Here is a 19,215-nt window from a genome sequence, read left to right on the forward strand (position 1 = left end):
AGCCAAAAGTATAAGTAAACCAAATGTCTATCAGCTGATGAATGGATAAATAAAATGTGGTAGTATTGCATACCATGGCATATTATACAGTCACAAAAAGCAATGATGTACTGACTCATGCTAAATGTGGATGAACCTCTAAAACATGCTAAGAAGCCAGACACAAAAGGTCATATATGGTATAACCCAATCTATATGAAATGTCCAAAACAGTCAAATCCATACAGGCAAAAAGTAGATTAATATTTGTCTAGAGCTAGAGGGCCTAAGGAGCCTAGGAGGGGATGACAGTTAAGAGGTGAGGGGTTTCTTTTGGGGGTAATGAAAGTGTTCCAGAATTAGATACTGATGATGGCTGTACAACTCTGTAAACACTAAAAACACTAAATTGTATACTTTAAAATTGTGAATTTTATGGTACATAAATTATATCTCAATTTTGAAAACACCACGATACAGATCAGGGATTGGCATACTTTTTCTACAAAGGACCAGAAAGTAAGTATTTGGGGCTTTTTATGGACCATGTAGTTTCTGTTATATTCTTGTTTTTTTTTCTTTTAAAACCCTTAAAAATGTATAAAGCATTTTTAGCTCATTACCTATACAAAAACAGGCTATTGGCCAGATTTGGTCCACCAGTCATAGTTTGCTGACCTCTTATTATAGATGAATATTAAATTTCAGAAAGTTTTCATGTGAAATTATAAAATCAAAAACAAGCCACAAAAAATATACAAGATGACAAACATTTATAAAATGTACAAAAATACTGTGCAGAAAAGAGTTATCATAGCAGGCCTGATACTTAGAAAGGCCTACTTGCAAGGTTGGCCCCTGGCTTGACATCTGGAAACTTGAATTTCAGGAGGATTTCTACCTTTCCCTGATAAGAATGGTTCACTGTGCCTAAATTACCTGTGCAAACAATACAGTTTATGCAAACATCTGGTTTCCTTCTGGTACATGCTAGGCAGAGGGTGCCTACATGACCAGTCTCTGATTAAAAACCCCAAGTGTTGAGCCTCTAATGAGCTTCCCTGGTACACAGCCTTTCATACATGTCACAGTTCATTGCTGGGAGGATTAAACGTGTCCTGTGTGACTACACTGGGAGAGGAAGCTTGTCCTTGGTTTTCTCTGGACCTCACCCTATGTGCCTTTCCCTCTGCCATTTTTTGCATTGTATCCTTTTGCTGTAATAAATCATAGGCATGAGCACAACTATGGTTACGTCCTGTGAGTCTTCCTCGCAAATCAACATAAGGGTGGTGTTGGGGGCCCTTGTTGCATATATATATACATAAACATGTACATATATATACCTACTTCATGCATATGAAAAATACTGGAAGCACATATAACAAGCTGTTGTCAGTGATCACCTATGACTAGGGGGGTTATGAATTTACTGATTGTTTTTTTCCTGTCTAGATTCTGAACTCACTTCTTATGTTTGTAGAATACAGAAGCCAAAAGAGCCAATTATTTCACTTCTCTGATATTTGGTGATGCTCGACTAACTAGCAACTCCTGTCTGAGACACTGAATCTACAAGTACAGTTAGGAATTCACTGTGAGAGCAGGGCCAGCACTACACAACAATGCAGTGTAACCTTGGTTATGAACCGGACAACTAGGCACCACTGGCTCAAGCCTATTTTCTGAGCCCAGTTCTACAATGGACCCAATTAAACTTCTGAGTTTGAGTTACCAAATACGTTTCCAATAAACTGATTATTTGCTTGAATTAGAGTTGACGAGTACCATTTGCAACTAAACAATCTGACTACTAAACATATGATTTTTGCCTTTTTTAACGTTATCTAAATTTTTTCCACTGAACGTGAATTTATTACTTTAAATAAAACTACTTTTTAATGTAAAAAAAATGACCACAAACAGTATGTGATATCAGAGGACATGAATGGTTAGAGGTTTAAAACTATACACTCCTGAATATTTTTAGGTATGAACCGCAGATTCAGTTCCTAAGTTTTTATGACTATGGCCTCTCCTCTCCCTCTAACTATAGAACAATTTCTTTGACAAGGAGAGAAGACACCGGAAAAAGCCTCTTCATTTCCTCTTCCACTACCAAAGATGCCTTTTCAAAAGCATAGTGCCCACAACATTTGCTAATCACTGTTTGATTTAAATGGTCTGCCAATGTACACCATCTTATCCTCAACTTATTTCTGTGTTCTTCTTCAATCACTTGTTCCTTTGCTGACTGACTCCACATCATGATATAAATTTGGAAGAAAGATTTAATCATTAAACCTTCAGATTTCTACCAGGTCAATTTATTTCTCTCCCCCTAAAATTTTCCCTAAGTGAAATTCAAATAAATGAACCAGTTGGAGGGCCACAAATATATCTGTAATCCACCTTACACCTTTTCTCCCTTGCTCACTACATTCTAGCCATGATAGCCACCTTCTATTTTCTTCAGTAAACTCGCCAAGCTCTTTCCTGCATCAAGGCACTTTGCACATGCTGTTCCTTCCACCTGGAATGGTCATTCTCTCACTCTTTGCCTGGCTAAATCCTCCCCTAATTGACACTCAGAATAAATTTCACTTCCTTTGAGAAGACTTTACTGATGGCATATCAATCTAAACTAGTTCCTCATTTTACTGTTTATCATTACATCCTGTACTTTTCCTTCAAATTATCCCACAATTTGTAATTGTATGTTTATTTAGGTGATTAGTTCGTCTACTTCCTTTAAGTAGACTGTAAATGCCAAGAAGGCAGAAACTGTCTGTTTTATTTACTTAGGTATCTTCCTTACTTGGTATAGTGCCAGGCACATATAATAAATATCAATTTTAAAAGATACTCACTTTATTGTCTCCCTTAAATGATTTTTAAGTTAGAAGTATTATTATTTCTACCTTTATGTGAGAGTATTAAAGATATATGTATACATGTGAATATATTTTTTTAAATAACCAAATAGTTTAAAAAATGAGACAGTTTTTATATCTGCACCATTTATATTTTCCAAATATTTTGCTATCAGTCATTAAATTTTTCAACCTCTGCATTTTCTTGTGAAACAGTTTTTTTTTAAGTTCAGTAGTTCTACTAGAAAAGCAACTGGGTAACCTATAAGGTCACACTTGTGTCTTTTACTTATGTCTTAATTTCTGTATTTTGAAGAAGTGGCCACGAAAAATGAAAACTGTTAATTCTGGGTCATGGACATATGAAAGTTTGTTATATAAAATATTGTCTGGGGACTTCCCTGGTGGCCCAGTGGTTGGGAGTCTGCCTGCCAATGCAGGGGACATGGGTTCGAGCCCTGGTCCGGGAGGATCTCACATGCTGCGGAGCAACTAAGCCTATGTGCCACAACTACTGAGCCTGTGCTCTAGAGCCTGAGAGCCACAACTACTGAGCCCACGTGCAAAAAAAAAAAAATGTCTTTCTGACACCCCAAACTCTAAAATATTGTCTGTGCTTTTCAATATTTAAAATATTTCCCCCAAAGTATACCAAGAACCACTTCTATATGGAATAATCAACAAATTATATTCTGTACATTTTATGTATTACTTTAAACCCTCTTTTACTTCTTAAGTTACAGAGAAAAACACAAAGATGGACAGATTGTTACATGTAGGTCTCTATTTCCAGTACTACATTCATTCCAGGAGGCTGCAGTATTATAAAACACAGTAAAATCAACATCAATATAATTTAAAAAGTAAAAGTCCCATAATTCAAATGATATAATGAAATTCGCACCTAATAGGATCTTCACAAGCACCAAATGGTAACTTGCCAAATTCCAGGCCTCCCACTTCTCCTCCTACAAGGGCATCTATATCTGAACAAGAAAAAAAAAAATTTTCCATCAGTTAGCCAAAAATGGAGAAATAAGAATTTAAATCTAGGTAGGTCAGCCCTTTGAGAAATTAAAGTTTTAATAGTGTCTACATTAAGGTACATATAGCAAGTTAGAGAACAGTCAGATATTAAAGACTTCCCCCAAGAATGTTATAGTAAAAGGACACATTTAATTCCTATTTGTAAAGTGCTGTATTCAAGCTATGCACTCTAAATTTTACTCTTCGGAAATAGTCCTTAAATATCACTCAAGAGAATAATATTCCTGTAAATTTCTTTTCATTTTCTCAGAATGTGATTAATAGCATCTAAAAGAAAGATTATCTGAGTATTAAAAAATTTAATCATCAACCTACATTCATCAGTTTTGCTGTCAATAATTTCTGAATAGCCCAAATTAGTCATCATTAATAAAACCTTATATCAGCTGACAGTACACAGAAATATCTGAAGTTCAGAAAAGAATTTCCATTCCATTATGAATGGTATCTGAGATTAGAGGAGAATTTAGAGGGTATATCACCCCTTAGCTCCATCCCTCTTGAAGAAGTAATAAACACTTCTAAAAGACTTCAAAAACATTTCCCTTTGAAATAATAGATGGTTGTTTTTAATTATTCACACTACACTAAGAATTTCTAAAATTAAAGTCTACTGTTGAGTTATGAACACTCCCAGATTTGCTAAAATTATGTTTGACAATTATCTACACCCTAACTAAATTATTAAAATTAGTTATTAAATATGGCTCAATTACTTGATTCAGTAAATTTTCTCAAGTCAATTCATTCCATTTTTCCAACTAAAGAATGCTTACAATAAAGATCACAATGACTAGCTTTACTATAAGATGTGAATTAAGAGTTCAAAATTTACAATAAGCACTTTTTTTTTTTTTTTTTTGCCACGCCACACTGCATGCAGGATCTTAGTTCCCTGACCAGGTATTGAACCCATGCCCCCACTGCAGTGGAAGCATGGAGTCTTAACCACTGGACCGCCAGGGAAGTCCTAAGCACATTTTTTAAACCAGTAAGCTAAAAATTATTAATAGACTATAACTGTACAAAACTTTTACTCAAATTAAAAGTTGAAAAGCTACACTGTAGAATGAAAGGATGATGGGACTTGGAGTTTGACCAGGATTTAAATGTGAACTTTATCACCTGGTGACCATGTGGCCTTGGGCCAGTTACTTTTGTTCTCTAAGGAAGATAACAATACTTGTCTCATAGGTAAATGGGAATTACCTGAAACAGTATATAAAATGCCAGGCACAGTGTCTGGCCCATATTACATGTTCAGTCCCTTCCCCTTAAAAGAGAAAATATTAAAAATTTATATGGTTTTCAATCCACTGAGAAAGAAGGTTAATATTTTGATGCCCATTTTAAAAAACTAGCAATAGAACATTAACAAAGGCGTACTGTTGTCTGGAAACTAAAATTACCAAAACAAACATTTGAGTCTTCTAATATAAATCTCAGCTTAGCTTTTATTTCCCTCTGCTGTAGTTTAGATGGAGTTCTTTTACTGCACATTACTTTCAAATTATTCAGTGGTATATAAAATAAAACAGTAGTATATATAACCACCAAAAGCTAAATGTACTACATTAATTTTAGTAACATCCCAAGATAATCAATTTACTATTTTCAATCTCATAAACAAACCATTTTGGAACAAAAATAAACAGTAAAGAATATTATTTTATTATAATTTATTTCTCTTTGAGGAAGGTAGAATGGAAAATGTTTTCAGGCTAGTAAAATCCTTGTAATTATTTTATAAGTTTATATTAAATTTCTTATTAGATAGACTTGGATATAATTGCACTTTTTGTGAGAGAAACATCCAGGAACCTAAACCTCACTTAATTAAGCTAAATGTCCACCAGGCTGAGCTTTTCTAGAACTCAGATAATGTCTGTTCATATCTGTGTCCTGGCAGAGCCGGCCTATTATAGGCTAATAATTAATGAGTGTTAATGAATCAGTATATCTATGGTTAAGTAGGTAAAATGATTTTAATCACAGTTTTATAAAAATGCAAGTTAAAGTAAAATACTCTACAGCTCTTCCCAGCGTAAGTGTATATGTATATACACCTTTTTCTCTTTTCTGCTTTCCTTATTTAGCCCTCTTCTTCAAACTCTACTGTCTATAAGGTTCTGTGTGTGTCTGTTCGCAGCCTATGAGGGTGGCTTCTCTTATTATATTCTGGAAGTAGACATTTTACTCATTACGTACTAATTTGCAGCACACGATGTTCCACGGCAAGGGAATGCTTTATAAATAATATTAGCTTTCAAAAACAGATTGTCAGGGCTTCTCCGGTGGCACAGTGGTTGAGAGTCCGCCTGCCGATGCAGGGTACACGGGTTCATGCCCCGGTCAGGGAAAATCCCACATGCCGCAGGGTGGCTAGGCCCGTGAGCCATGGCCGCTGAGCCTGCGCATCCGGAGCCTGTGCTCCGCAAAGGGAGAGGCCACAACAGTGAGAGGCCCGCGTACCACCAAAAAAAAAAAAAAAACAGATTGTCAAGTATAGAATAATTCTGTCTCTAGAACAACCTACACAGCTTTTTTTAAGAGAAAAAATATGATAAAGGCAAAGAAATCAGCAATATTACATTTAAAGTGAGTTACAAATATTTCAAACACTTGAAACACATTGTTAAACAGTTTTAATTTCTGAATATATTTTCTCTCCATTTATATTAAGTTAAATATAGTTCTAAATTATCTCACCTGGAGGCTGCTGAGGCCAAAAATACTGCTGCCAATCCTGAAGTACATAGGTAAACCGTATAGCAATACTAACTGGAGGCAATGGAGTTAAAGTACATCCCTAGGAAATAAATGCAAAGACAATACCATGTAAATGTTAGTACCCTTGTAAATACCAGAACCAAATTTCAAACTACTGGAATGGATAAATTACTACCTTCATGACATGTGGATTTTCAGATTACAGTGTTAGATATGGCACGCACATTCTAGCCATGAAAAATGTATGATATTCTAGCCATTAAAAAGGAAAACAAAGTCACTAAGTTATTAGAGCCAAAGGTGCAGAATTTAGGAAATCATTTTCATGGGAGAAATTCTCACAGCTTAAAAGCTCAAGAGATGAATTAATGCCAGAGAGCAAATTACATTAAAATAAAGCTGTTTAAACTACTACCAGGAAAAGAGATATTAAATTTTATTATGTAAAGTGCTCTTTCAAAATATCTTATACAATTTTAATTATACAAACAAATTTCTTACTATTCTCTTCAGCCATGTTGAATGTGGAAAAAAATGTGACTCATTTTTTAAATAAGGTAAGACTATTATATAAAGTATAACACTAGGTTTGAGAAGATGATGTCTTTTCTTTCTTTTAAATGAAAATAAACTCAAATTAAAGCCAGTCTTAAATATTTAACCAGAATTTTAGACTGTGACAAATGGCCACTCATGTAGTTTATATTAATGAATCAGAAAATTTAGATCTATCTTTACATTCATTAAAAATCATAAAAATTAATAATATCATCCTAACATCCCACAATTTCAGCTTCCCTTAATAATGGTTAACCTATATTAATGTGAAATAGGACCTAAATATGCATAGGAATGACCTAGTAAGCTTGTGAAAATGTAGATTCAATAGTATTCTGCATATCTACCCAGTTTCCAGGTGTTGCTGATATTGCTGGTCAGGAGGAATAAAGAGACATTTAGCTCAGCAGCAGCATCTATAAATGTCATTAGTAACTTTAACTGAATACAAACTCAATCTCAAGTCACAAAATAAGGTAGCTGCCAAAAAAAAAAAGCGAATAATTCAGTTTTGGGCTGCTGTGTCCTGGACAAGCAAGGTAAGATTCTGGCTGGTCAGGAATATTTATTTTTTACTCAGGTCTAGATATCAAATGAGCATTCACCTGTAATTGGGTGTAAATGATCTAGAAACCATAACAAGGTCACTTTGACACATAACCTCCGCTCCAGTCACATAGCAATGTAGACAAATACAGAAAGAGATGACCAAAAAGAAATGTCTAGGACCAAACATGACATGAATATCTTTGTGGGCCTTATAAAAGGTACAGAAAATCCAAAGTGTTAAATCGGGTTCAAGGCATATGCTTGCTGAGTTCCACATGCAGACGAAGGCAGTGAGAGCCAGGATTACAGACCGCATTAAATGGAACCAAAGGTACTCCGCCCAGAATGAGGGTACTGTAAGACTCTCGGCTTAAGGCAGACGCTGGGGCAGGGCACTCCTGCTTCGTGCAGTGGCTTTGTTCGAAGGTATGGGGCTAGGGAAAGTTGTGTGAGCGGGGGACAAACCCACTCTCATGACCCAAGCAAGCAATCCAATGAGTCCAAGACTCAATGTGCAATACCCCGATATCAATATGGAGCAAAAGGCTCCAAACACCATTTTAAGACCAGTGTCTGAAATATTCTGCAGGTAAGGAGCAACCACAAAATTACAAAACCACTAGAGAGGATGGGAGAGAAAGTTAAAAACTGTAAATAAAGCCTTCATTCAAAATGAGCCTGCAAACAAAATTTCCCCAGAACATGAAGAAATGTAGTTCTAAAAAAGACAAATATCCAAAACAACAATCAGAATATAAAACTATGAAATATAAGCAACATCTGATAGAATGAAGAATGTCTAAACTGAAAAAGGAAAGACTAGGGTATGAGAGAGTTTTCAAATACTTAGAGGATTATATGGCAAAAGAGGATTTAAACTTAAATTTTATGTGATTCCAAGGACAACCACCCTCTGCTGCTACCCTGCCAATGAAGCCTTTTCTAATAATTAGATCCATGTGAAAATGAAATAAACTGCTAGTCGAGGGTGAGTGCCTTGGAACACTTCTAGTAGATTTAAAGAGTAATATTTATAAAGATAGCTTTATAAAGAAAGTATAAGAGAGCCACATATTGGGTAGCTTTAACTATGTAAAACAACTAAAGTACCCAAACCAGGTCTCAATTATCTTAAGTTCAACTCTATCAAATCAACTTTGAGAAATGTTTCGTATTTAGACAAGAGGTTTGTGAAAGTTCTGACAGATGATGTGATAAACTGATTAAGAACACTTTTTTTTTAAGTACAATTAGTAAATAGTCATAATGAAAGTCAGGCTCCACAGATCAAGGTGGTCCCCAGTTTCAGTAAAGAGAAATTGAGTAACATAAAAGAGTGACAAAAAAGATCCATGAAAATAACGTTCACTAATGTTTTTTAAGAAGAGGAATAAAGCATTAATATTTGCATCTGACTAGAATTTGATCTAAAATAATTAAATATAATTGAAGACTTCTGGTGAGAACAAAGTAAAACTAATGGGGTAGAAATAACGCATACTTGACTTTTTCAAAAATTTCTCAAAGCAACACGTGTAGAATTAAGCAGTACTTAAAGCATTTCAGAGTCCAGAAAGGTTCTGAAAAAAAGTTACATACAGACATGGAACTTTCTAAAAGATATGCTTCTATGCTTTTTTTAATAGAGATAATCACAAGAAACAGCTAACAATAGTTATTTTGAGGAAAGGGACTAAGGGTATAGAGAAGTTTATACTTAAATTTCTTAACCCAGTATATGCAGACTTTTTAAAAAATATCAAACGGATTTATCTGGGTGGTGATAATCCTACCACCCTGCTATTTATGGCCTCAAAATTGAAAACATATTTTTTATGAAATTAAATTCTAATCCTAAATATCTTTCTACAAACAATGTATGTTAAAAAAGACATTTCAGCGTTTTTTCTCACATTTTTTTCCTTTTCAAAATTTGCAAACCTTCAGAAAGGTTGCAAAGCTAGCGTAATGAATACCGGTATGACTTTCACCAAGCTCACCAATTAACATTTTGATACACGCACATACTATCATATATTTACATAAATAATTTTTTTGGCTGAACCTCTGAAAGTAAGTTGTAGGCATCATGGCAATTCACCCCTAAATACTTAGCATGTAATTCTTATGAACAAGGGTTATCACACTCAAGAAGTTTAATATTGATACTATTTTCTAACATATAGTCCATATTAAAATTGCCCCAACTGTCCCAATTGCGTCCTCTGTGGCTATTTTGTTTTGATCAAGGATCATGCATGTTATGTTACTTCAGTCTCCTTTAGGCTAAACAGCTCCCAACCTTTGTTTTGCCTATCATGATACTGACATTTTTAAAGAGTCTGGGCTTTACTTTATAAAATATGGCTCATTTTGGAAATATGTGATTGTTTCCTCATGTTTCGATTTATGTTAAACATTTTTAGCAGGAATGCAACACAGATGATATATCCTATTCAATGTACCATACCAGGAGATATCTAATATCAGTTTGTTAATCAAGTTTGATCACTTTTAGTGTAACGGATGTCAACTTAATCACTCAAGGGAACTACTTCTCTAAGTGGAGAATCCCTTCCACCACTTACTTACCTTGTTTTGCTCTCTTTTCTAGAGGTATTCACAAATAGCTCCTCAATCTAGACCCTAATTCTTCCCCCAGAGTAGCACAGGCAAATCATCCATATCTCTGTGATAGTGTTTTTAAAAAACACCAAAGATATACTGAGCACATCCAATTCAGCCCTGCTGTTCTCAGTCATAGAATATAAGACTGATTAATCTTAAACATCAAATTAAATAGACCCTTGGGGGAAAAAAAGCAATTCAGAACCCAAAGAGTTCACATCTCAGTTACTCATAGTCAGAGCCCTGAACAAGCAACTATGCTGAAGCTCACTCATGTGGTGAAGTTGGCAACATTACTCATTAGAGGAAAAGGAGTATAAAGAGTTAATAACGTAGGGGATAAATGTTAACAAACAAAATCAGAGCATTAGTACACTAAAAATCTAATTGGACTCTTTGTTGAAACAACACAGTAATTTATGTAGTCAATTACATCTTTCTTCTAAGTAATTACATTTCAACATTAGAAATATTTCTATGTAATCGATAAAATTACCAAATTACTGCTTTTATAAGACTGAAAATATCAATGCCAACTCACAATCTTTGATTTGAAGATATCCAGCAGACCTGATAAATGAGTGTACTGATTTGGCACTTTTCGAAGATGAACCATTTCAAAATCAGTTCGGACACCAGGACCCTGACATTCTCCCACATACGTTCTTCGCCATTTCTGATGAATTTGCACGAAGAGTGGCACCTGGCTATAGGGCATAATTAAAAAGGAATAGACTGTAAGTTCACTAAACACTGAATAACTCCTAAATCTCAAGTTTTTCCACTATTACATTATTTTAATCTCAACTATTTAAAAGCACTAAACAAGGAATACTCCACAGACTTATATTTAAAACAAAAACACTTAGTTCCTTTTCTCCTTACACTAATAAACTGAAGAAATTATCACTTAGTGGCACTTTGTAGTCAGAAAACTATTTTAAAATGGCTGAAAGTCATAAAAAAGGAGAATAAAAATTTTCTTGAATAAAAGTGATCCTATCATATGAGGCTTTCCAAGATCATAATAAAACTTGATTCACAGGTATTAAGCAATATAAATTAAACCCACACTAGTGGTGAATTATTTTGTACTTTATCATTTGAGGACATAGTTCTCCTCCTTATTCAAAGATTTCCATAACCGCAAATTAGCCTACTCACTAAAATCTATTTGTAATCTCAAAATCAATACTCGTAGCACTTTCAAAGCATTTGAAGACATGTGCAGAGAAACAAAAAATTTGAGTTACCTGAATGCATGTTCCTAGCTGAGGCTGAACAAGGCGATGCTCTGTCATCAAGTTTTAAAATTAGATTTTGCACCAAAATTTAAATAAACATTTGGAAGCAAAATACAAAAATAGTACCATTTATTCTCCATTTTAAATATTCATGTAATATTTCAGTAAGTTTCCCTTTAGAAATGCTTTCCCTAAAGGTTTTGTTGAGTTTGTCCTTATATACCTTATTCCAATATAATAATGTACAAGTACTAATCTTAATCATAATCAAAAACCTAACAGTAATCATTTTCCCTCATAAATTATAATTTAGAATAGTTCTTAAACTCATCTCAAGGTTTTTCGAAATGTCCACCTACCAGCCAGTGTTTCCCAAAGCAACAGACACAGAACTCAGAAGAAGATTGCACTTAGATTCACTGAGAACAGCATCATTATTTGCGGCAGGGGCGATCACCACAAACTCTCGGAGTCCATACCTTAAAAAAAAAAAAAAAAAAAAAAAGAATAACTGCCATTAAACAGGGGAAAATGTCAGAATACAAAAATTTATTATTTGAGAAACATGAAAAAATTTCCCTGAAGGAAATTAGGCTTGAACTACAGGTCTTTCTTTCTTTCTTAAATGGCAATTGAATCTATAACAACCTGTATTTCCTTCATTTGGTGAAAAATTTCCATCATTCATCTACTATTTTCTCTCTATTCTTTACAAATTAGGAGCAGTTTACTGAAATCACAAAGAAAAAACATTAAATAACAGGTTTGTCTTAAAAGTTAGCTTTCAAAAATAAAAGATGAAAGCCAGCACTGACATCTTGCGTTAATTAACAGATAACATTAAGTCCACTAATGTGGAAAGATAAAGTTTAATTGATTCCCTAAATGTCAGGAAAAGAATTATCAGCCATGATGTACTTGTGCTGAGAACACGGTTTACTCTAGTATCCTAATTAAGGAATTCTTATATTCTTTTACTCAATAACATATTAGATAGGAATCACAAAATTATCAGAAAATGGCTTATTCTTGCTACGGTATCCCACAGTAATGAAAACTTCTCATTTAGTTGACAAGTCCTTTAAAAACCACAGATTTGTAGCCAAAATTTACAAAAATGTTAAGGTCAAATTGGTGATCTTGCCTCCTGAAAATTCCTACCCTATTCACTCCCCAATGTATTTTTATTTAATAATATTTTTTAAATAAATTTATAAAAGGCATTACTCATTTGCCTTATTTTAACTCTATGTAAACAGTTATGAATGCTTATTTTTATGAACATTCTCAAGAAATCCCCCAAAACAGCAATAAAAAAAAAAAAGATTTAAAACATTTTAGGGCTTCCCTGGTGGCACAGTGGTTGAGATTCCGCCTGCCGATGCAGGGGACACAGGTTCATGCCCTGGTCTGGGAAGATCCCACATGCCGCGGAGCGGCTCGGCTCATGAGCCATGGCCGCTGAGCCTGCGCTCCGCAACAGGAGAGGCCACAACAGTGAGAGGCCCGCGTACCACAAAAAAAAAAAAAAAAAAATTTTAAAGTCCAACCCATAATCTGTTTACTGTTTAGATAACAAAAATTTCTTTCATCTTCTCACCTCACCTCCACCCTCCTACCCCTGAAATCAAAATTAGTTATGTAGAAGCAGCATCAAATACTGTAAAGAACCCAGAGCTGTGATTTTTAAGCTCTAAAGGTCTTTAAATACAGTTTTCTTCTTTCTTTTCTTAATGTCCTTGGAAGAAAGGAAACAAAACAATATTTTGCCTTGGTATCCCCAGGCACTAGAGTGAAACCACTGCCAACAGTTTCTTGGTCATTCTTCCAGAACTATTCCATCCATCCATTTACTCATCCTATCCTCAAAAAAGATTGCATTACATATACTTTTTGTACCTTCTTTTCAAAGGTTCATCTCCCCTACTGATCAGTACTTTGTTTCCATTACCTGGAATGTTTCCCCTACACTCAACTGCCATCACAGAATAGCAATGGATTCTTATTTTGAAGATTTATCTCAAATACCACCCCATTACCCCTGTTAAATATGCTCTCTTCTTGGATTTCGAATGTATTTTTTCTATTATCATTAAGAGATCAATATATACAAGTGGTTGACAGGTACATGAAAAGATGCTCAACATCACTAATCATCAGGGAAATGTAAATCAAAACCACAATGACAAATCGCCTTATACCTTTTAGAGTGGCTATCATCAAAAAGAAAAGAAAAACAAGCGGTTCCCTGGTGGCGCAGTGGTTAAGAATCCGCCTGCCAATGCAGAGGACATGGGTTCGAGCCCTGGTCTGGGAAGATCTCACATGCCGTGGAGCAACTAAGCCCGCGCGCCACAACTACTGAGCCTGCGCTCTATGGCCCATGAGCCACGATTACTGAGCCCACGTGCCACAACTACTGAAGCCCGCACGCCTAGAGCCCATGCTCTGCAACAAGAGAAACCACCACAATGAGAAGCCCGCGCACCACAAAGAAGAGTAGCTCTCACTCGCCACAACTAGAGAAAGCCTGCAAGAGGCAACGAAGACCCAATGCAACCAAAAATAAATAAATAAAATTGAAAAAAAAGAAAAACAAGTACTGGCAAGGATATAAAAAAAAGGGAACCCTGGTGGGAATGTAAATTGGTGCAGCCAGCAGGAAAAACAGTATGGAGGTGCCTCCAAAAAATTTTTAAACAGAGCTACCATATGATCCAGCAATTCTATTTCTGGGTGTTTATCCAAAGAAAACAAAAACTAATTCAAAAAGATATATGCACCCCCATGTTCAATGCAGCATTATTTACAATAGCCAAGATATGGAAACAACTTAAGTATCCACTGATGGATGAATGGATTAAAAAAAGGTGGTATACATATACAATGGAATATTATTCTGTCATAGAAAAGGATGAAATCTTACCATTTGCAACAACATGGATGGACTTGAGGACATTATGCTAATTGAAATAAGTCAGACAGAGAAAGACAAAATAACATATGATCTCACTTACATATGGAATCAAAAAAAAAAACAAAACCAGAAAACAAACGAAAAAAAACAAAAAAAACACCTAGGTCATAGATACAGACAACAGATTGTTGGCTCCCAGAGGTGGTGTGTCGGAGGTGTTCAAAATGGGTGAAAGGATCAAAAGGTACAAATTTCCAGTTATAAAGTAAGTCATGGCAATGTAATGTACAGCATGGTGACTACAGTTAATAATACTGTACTGCATATTTGCAAGTTGCTAAGAGAATAAATCTTAAAAGTTCTCATCACAAGAAAAAAGAATTGTAACTGTGTATGCTAACAGATAATAACAGGACTTACTATGGTGATCGTTTCACAATATATACAAATACCAAAGCATTATGTTGTACACCTGAAACTAATATAACATTATATATCAATTATACCTTACCAAAAAAAAAAGGTTGTTTTTATGCACACTGGCTTTGTCAAGAAACCTGATTACACTTGCTAAGCCTCCTAGTGGCAGTAACGAGGAATTAATTTTTTTTTTAAAGTTCAATATAAATCATTGATTTACTTTCCCTACTAGAACTACTTGAGCCTGAGATCATGCCTTCATCAAGTAAACAAACATTAGGTGGGAGCTTTAAAAAATGAGCAAAATCAACAAAACATTAAAAAATGGACAAACGGGGTCTTCCCTGGTGGCGCAGTGGTTGAGAGTCCCCCTGCCGATGCAGGGGACACAGGTTCGTGCCCCAGTCCGGGAAGATCCCACATGCCACGCAGTGGCTGGGCCTGTGAGCCATGGCCGCTGAGCCTGAGCATCCAGAGCCTGTGCTCCGCAACGGGAGAGGCCACAACAGTGAGAGGCCTGCGTACCGCAAAAAAAAAAAAAAAAAAAAAAAAAAGGACAAAGGATTTCAATAGACATTACTCTGAAGAAGATATACAAATTGCAAATAAGCACATGAAAAGATGTAGCCAACATTACTAATTATTAGGGAAATGTAAATCAAAACCACAAGATACTACTTCACATCTATTAGAATGGCTATCATTAAAAAAGCAAAACAGGGCTTCCCTGGTGGCGCAGTGGTTGAGTCCGCCTGCCGATGCAGGGGACGCGGGTTCGTGCCCCGGTCCGGGAGGATCCCACATGCCGCAGAGCGGCTGGGCCCGTGAGCCATGGCCGCTGAGCCTGCGCGTACGGAGCCTGTGCTCCGCAACAGGAGAGGCCACAGCAGTGAGAGGCCCGCATACCACAAAAAAAAGCAAAACAACGCAGAAAACAAATATTGACATGGATATGGAAAAATTAGAATGCTTGAGCATGACTGGTGGAAATGCTAAATGGTACAGCTGCTATGGAAAAGAACACAGTGGTTCTTCAAAAATTTAAAACACAGGATAATCAGCAATTCCACATCTGGGCCAATACCCAAAAGAATTAAAAGCATAGACTCAAAACAGATATTTGAACACCCATGTTCACAGCAGCATTATCCACAACAGTCAAAAGGTGGAAACAAACCAACTGTCAATTAACAGATGAATGGATAAACAAAATGTGGGACATACATACAATGAAATATTATTCATCCTTAAAAGGAAAGACATTCTACATACTACAACATAGATGAAATTTGAAGACATTATGTTAAGTGAAATAAGCCAGTCACAAAAGGATAAATATTTTATGATTCTACTTATATGAGGTACACAGAGTAGTCAAACTCATAGAGGCAGAAAGTAGAATGGTAGTTAGCAGGGGCTAGGGTAGGAAGGAATGGGGAGTTATTGTTTAATGAATACAGAGTTTCAATATGGGAAAATGAAAAAGTTCCGAAGATGGACAGTGGTGACAGCTGCAAAAAATTTGAAAGTACTTAACGCCACTGAATGGTACACTTAAAAATGGTTAAAATGGTAAACTTTGTTGTGTGTCACCACAATAAAAAATTAATAAATAAGCAAAATTAATATATATTTCCAATAATGAGAAATATAAATGGCTAATAATTCTATTAAAAGATTTTCAACCTCAACAGTGACTAGGTAAATGAAACAAGATATCACAACCTAGGGGCTTCCCTGGCGGCGCAGTGGTTGAGAGTCTGCCTGCCAATGCAGGAGACACGGGTTCGAGCCCTGGTCTGGGAGGATCCCACATGCCGCAGAGCAACTGGGCCCGTGAGCCACAACTACTGAGCTTGCGCGTCTGGAGCCTGTGCTCCACAACAAGAGAGGCCACAACAGTGAGAGGCCCGCGCACCGCGATGAAGAGTGGTCCCCACTCACCACAACTAGAGAAAGCCCTCGCACAGAAACAAAGACCCAACACAGCAATAAATAAATAAATAAATAAATCACTTTAAAAAAAAGATATCACAACCTATTAAATCTGCAAAAAATATAAAACACTGATAAGATCCAGTGTTGGCAAGAGCTTGGGATATGCCACACAGGTGGTGGTATAAACTCTTAAAACATTTCCATAGGACAAAAAGGTAAAATTTATCAGTATTTAAAATTCACAAAATTTGGGCTTCCCTGGTGGCGCAGTGGTTGAGAGTCTGCCTGCCGATGCAGGGGACATGGGCTCGTGCCCCGGTCTGGGAAGATCCCACATGCCACAGAGCGGCTGGGCCCGTGAGCCATGGCCGCTGAGCCTGCACGTCCGGAGCCTGTGCTCCGCAACGGGAGAGGCCACAGCAGTGACAGGCCCGCATACAGCCAAAAAAAAAAAATCACAATATTTGAATTATATCTCTCTATATCTATGCTACAAAAACATTCATACAAATGCACAAAGATATATGTACAATTAACTTCATTATAATAGTTTAATTGTGAAAAACCAGAAACAACTTTAAGCTCCTTCAACAGAGAAATGGGTAATTACAGTACCTCCCTATACTAGGAAAAATTTAAGTCATTAAAAAAATAAGGTAAATCTGAACTTAATGATATAAGGCTATATGAAATGCTGAGAAAAAAGAAATATTTATCACAACAATACTATAGTAAAATCCATATTAAAAAATTCCCCAATGCACAAAAATACATATACATATATCTCACATATTCATAAAAAGTATATGATGGATATAACACAGATTTCACATGGTTTTGTGCTTGGTTATCCAAAATTAAGAAAGCATGAGATGTTTTAGCCCACATTTCTGTGTACGTGGAAAAGGGAAGGATGTGGAGGAGAGAGTGGGAAAAGTGAAGGGGGAATGTGATGTAAGATAATGAGTTTCATTAATAAATCTTTATATTTCCTACAACTTCTACTTTAGCGATTTAAATTTATTCAGACCTCAAATGCATCAACATAAAAAATAAAAATCCCACTATGGCAATACTTAATAATAGAGTTGTTTTATCTAACAAATTACATATGTATACTAAATACTAAGTTTAAATATAAATGAGCCTTAGCATCACATCCTCCAATTGAGAAAGATAGGACAATCTACCACTCTTTTGTCTCTTTTGTTTTGAGATGGCTTTTTCTTTCTTGCTTGCTACAATTTTATAATCCTTACATGTATTACTTTAGAAAGAAATATATTCAGAGCCTCTTCAAACAGTATAAAGAATATATGCATAAAATAATGGATCACCAAAAACGGTGGTGGTAAACAATGACAAAACCATTTCTTTGACATATTTAAATCCCTAGCATCTACAAAAGTAACTTAGAGGGGCTTCCCTGGTGGCACAGTCGTTGAGAGTCCGCCTGCCGATGCAGGGGACATGGGTTCGTGCCGCGGTCCGGGAAGATCCCACGTGCCGCGGAGCGGCTGGGCCCGTGAGCCGTGGCCGCTGAGCCTGCTCGCCCAGAGCCTGTGCTCCACAACAGGAGAGGCCACAGCGGTGAGAGGCCCGCGTACCGCAAAAAAAAAAAAAAAAAAAAAGTGAGAAAATGGAAGTGTTCAATAAACAACTGCTTTTTTTCAATGTTCTCCCCCAATGATCCTTTAATATTACATTCTGTATCTTTAATTTATAATCTACTATAACCTAGCAGGACCCTCTGGGCCCTTCCTGGAACAGGACTCCCACCCATGTCCTCTGCCTACCTTCTGTCTGTAGAAAAACTTTAGTCAAAGAATAAACTTAATCAGAGAAGTGAGAAAATGCAGAAAGAAAAACAGTCAAGCAAGACAAAATAGTAATAGTTTAGCCATAAACAAAGTCAAGGACCTTTAATTCCTCAAGGGAGGAGGAATTAAATATTCTGAGCCACATCCTTTGAGCTGTTTTGAAGATACTGAAACCCCCACCAGGTGGGAGAAGTTAACTGTCTGCGGCCATGTAGGGCCCAGAGTGGTTGGAAGCAGAAGGTTGATGATGCTGACTTCCAATTACCTCACTACTAACCCATCAGAAGAATGTCCACAAGCTGACCACACACCCCACAAACCACCCCCTCCCTCACCCCGTCTTTATAAACCTTTCCTTGAAAGCCTTCGGGTCTTTTAAGCACTGGCTGCCCTGGACTCCTTGCTTGGCTCCCTGCAATAAATGCTGCACTTTCCTTCACCACAACCCAGTGCCAGTAGACTGGCTTGCCTGCACACAGGCAAATGGACCCAAGTCTGGTTCAGTAACACTG

At 36.3% G+C, this 19,215-nt stretch overlaps 1 protein-coding gene across 4 annotated transcripts in view; it reads right to left on the reverse strand.

Annotated features, from left to right (window-relative positions):
* The window catches only part of RAB3GAP1 (RAB3 GTPase activating protein catalytic subunit 1), a 131,623-nt gene that overhangs the window by 50,211 nt on the left and 62,197 nt on the right, over positions 1-19,215 (reverse strand). For all 4 annotated transcript variants that reach the window (XM_033860230.2, XM_073807757.1, XM_019925483.3 and 1 more), the window contains 4 exons: positions 11,968-12,087; positions 10,906-11,071; positions 6,609-6,708; positions 3,757-3,838 (listed from right to left, as the gene is read on the reverse strand). In XM_033860230.2, the coding sequence (XP_033716121.1) occupies positions 3,757-3,838; positions 6,609-6,708; positions 10,906-11,071; positions 11,968-12,087 (468 nt within the window). The remainder of the gene's footprint in view (positions 1-3,756; positions 3,839-6,608; positions 6,709-10,905; positions 11,072-11,967; positions 12,088-19,215) is intronic.

This window comes from Tursiops truncatus, chromosome 7, assembly GCF_011762595.2.
Source record: "Tursiops truncatus isolate mTurTru1 chromosome 7, mTurTru1.mat.Y, whole genome shotgun sequence".
Lineage (NCBI taxonomy): Eukaryota > Metazoa > Chordata > Mammalia > Artiodactyla > Delphinidae > Tursiops > Tursiops truncatus.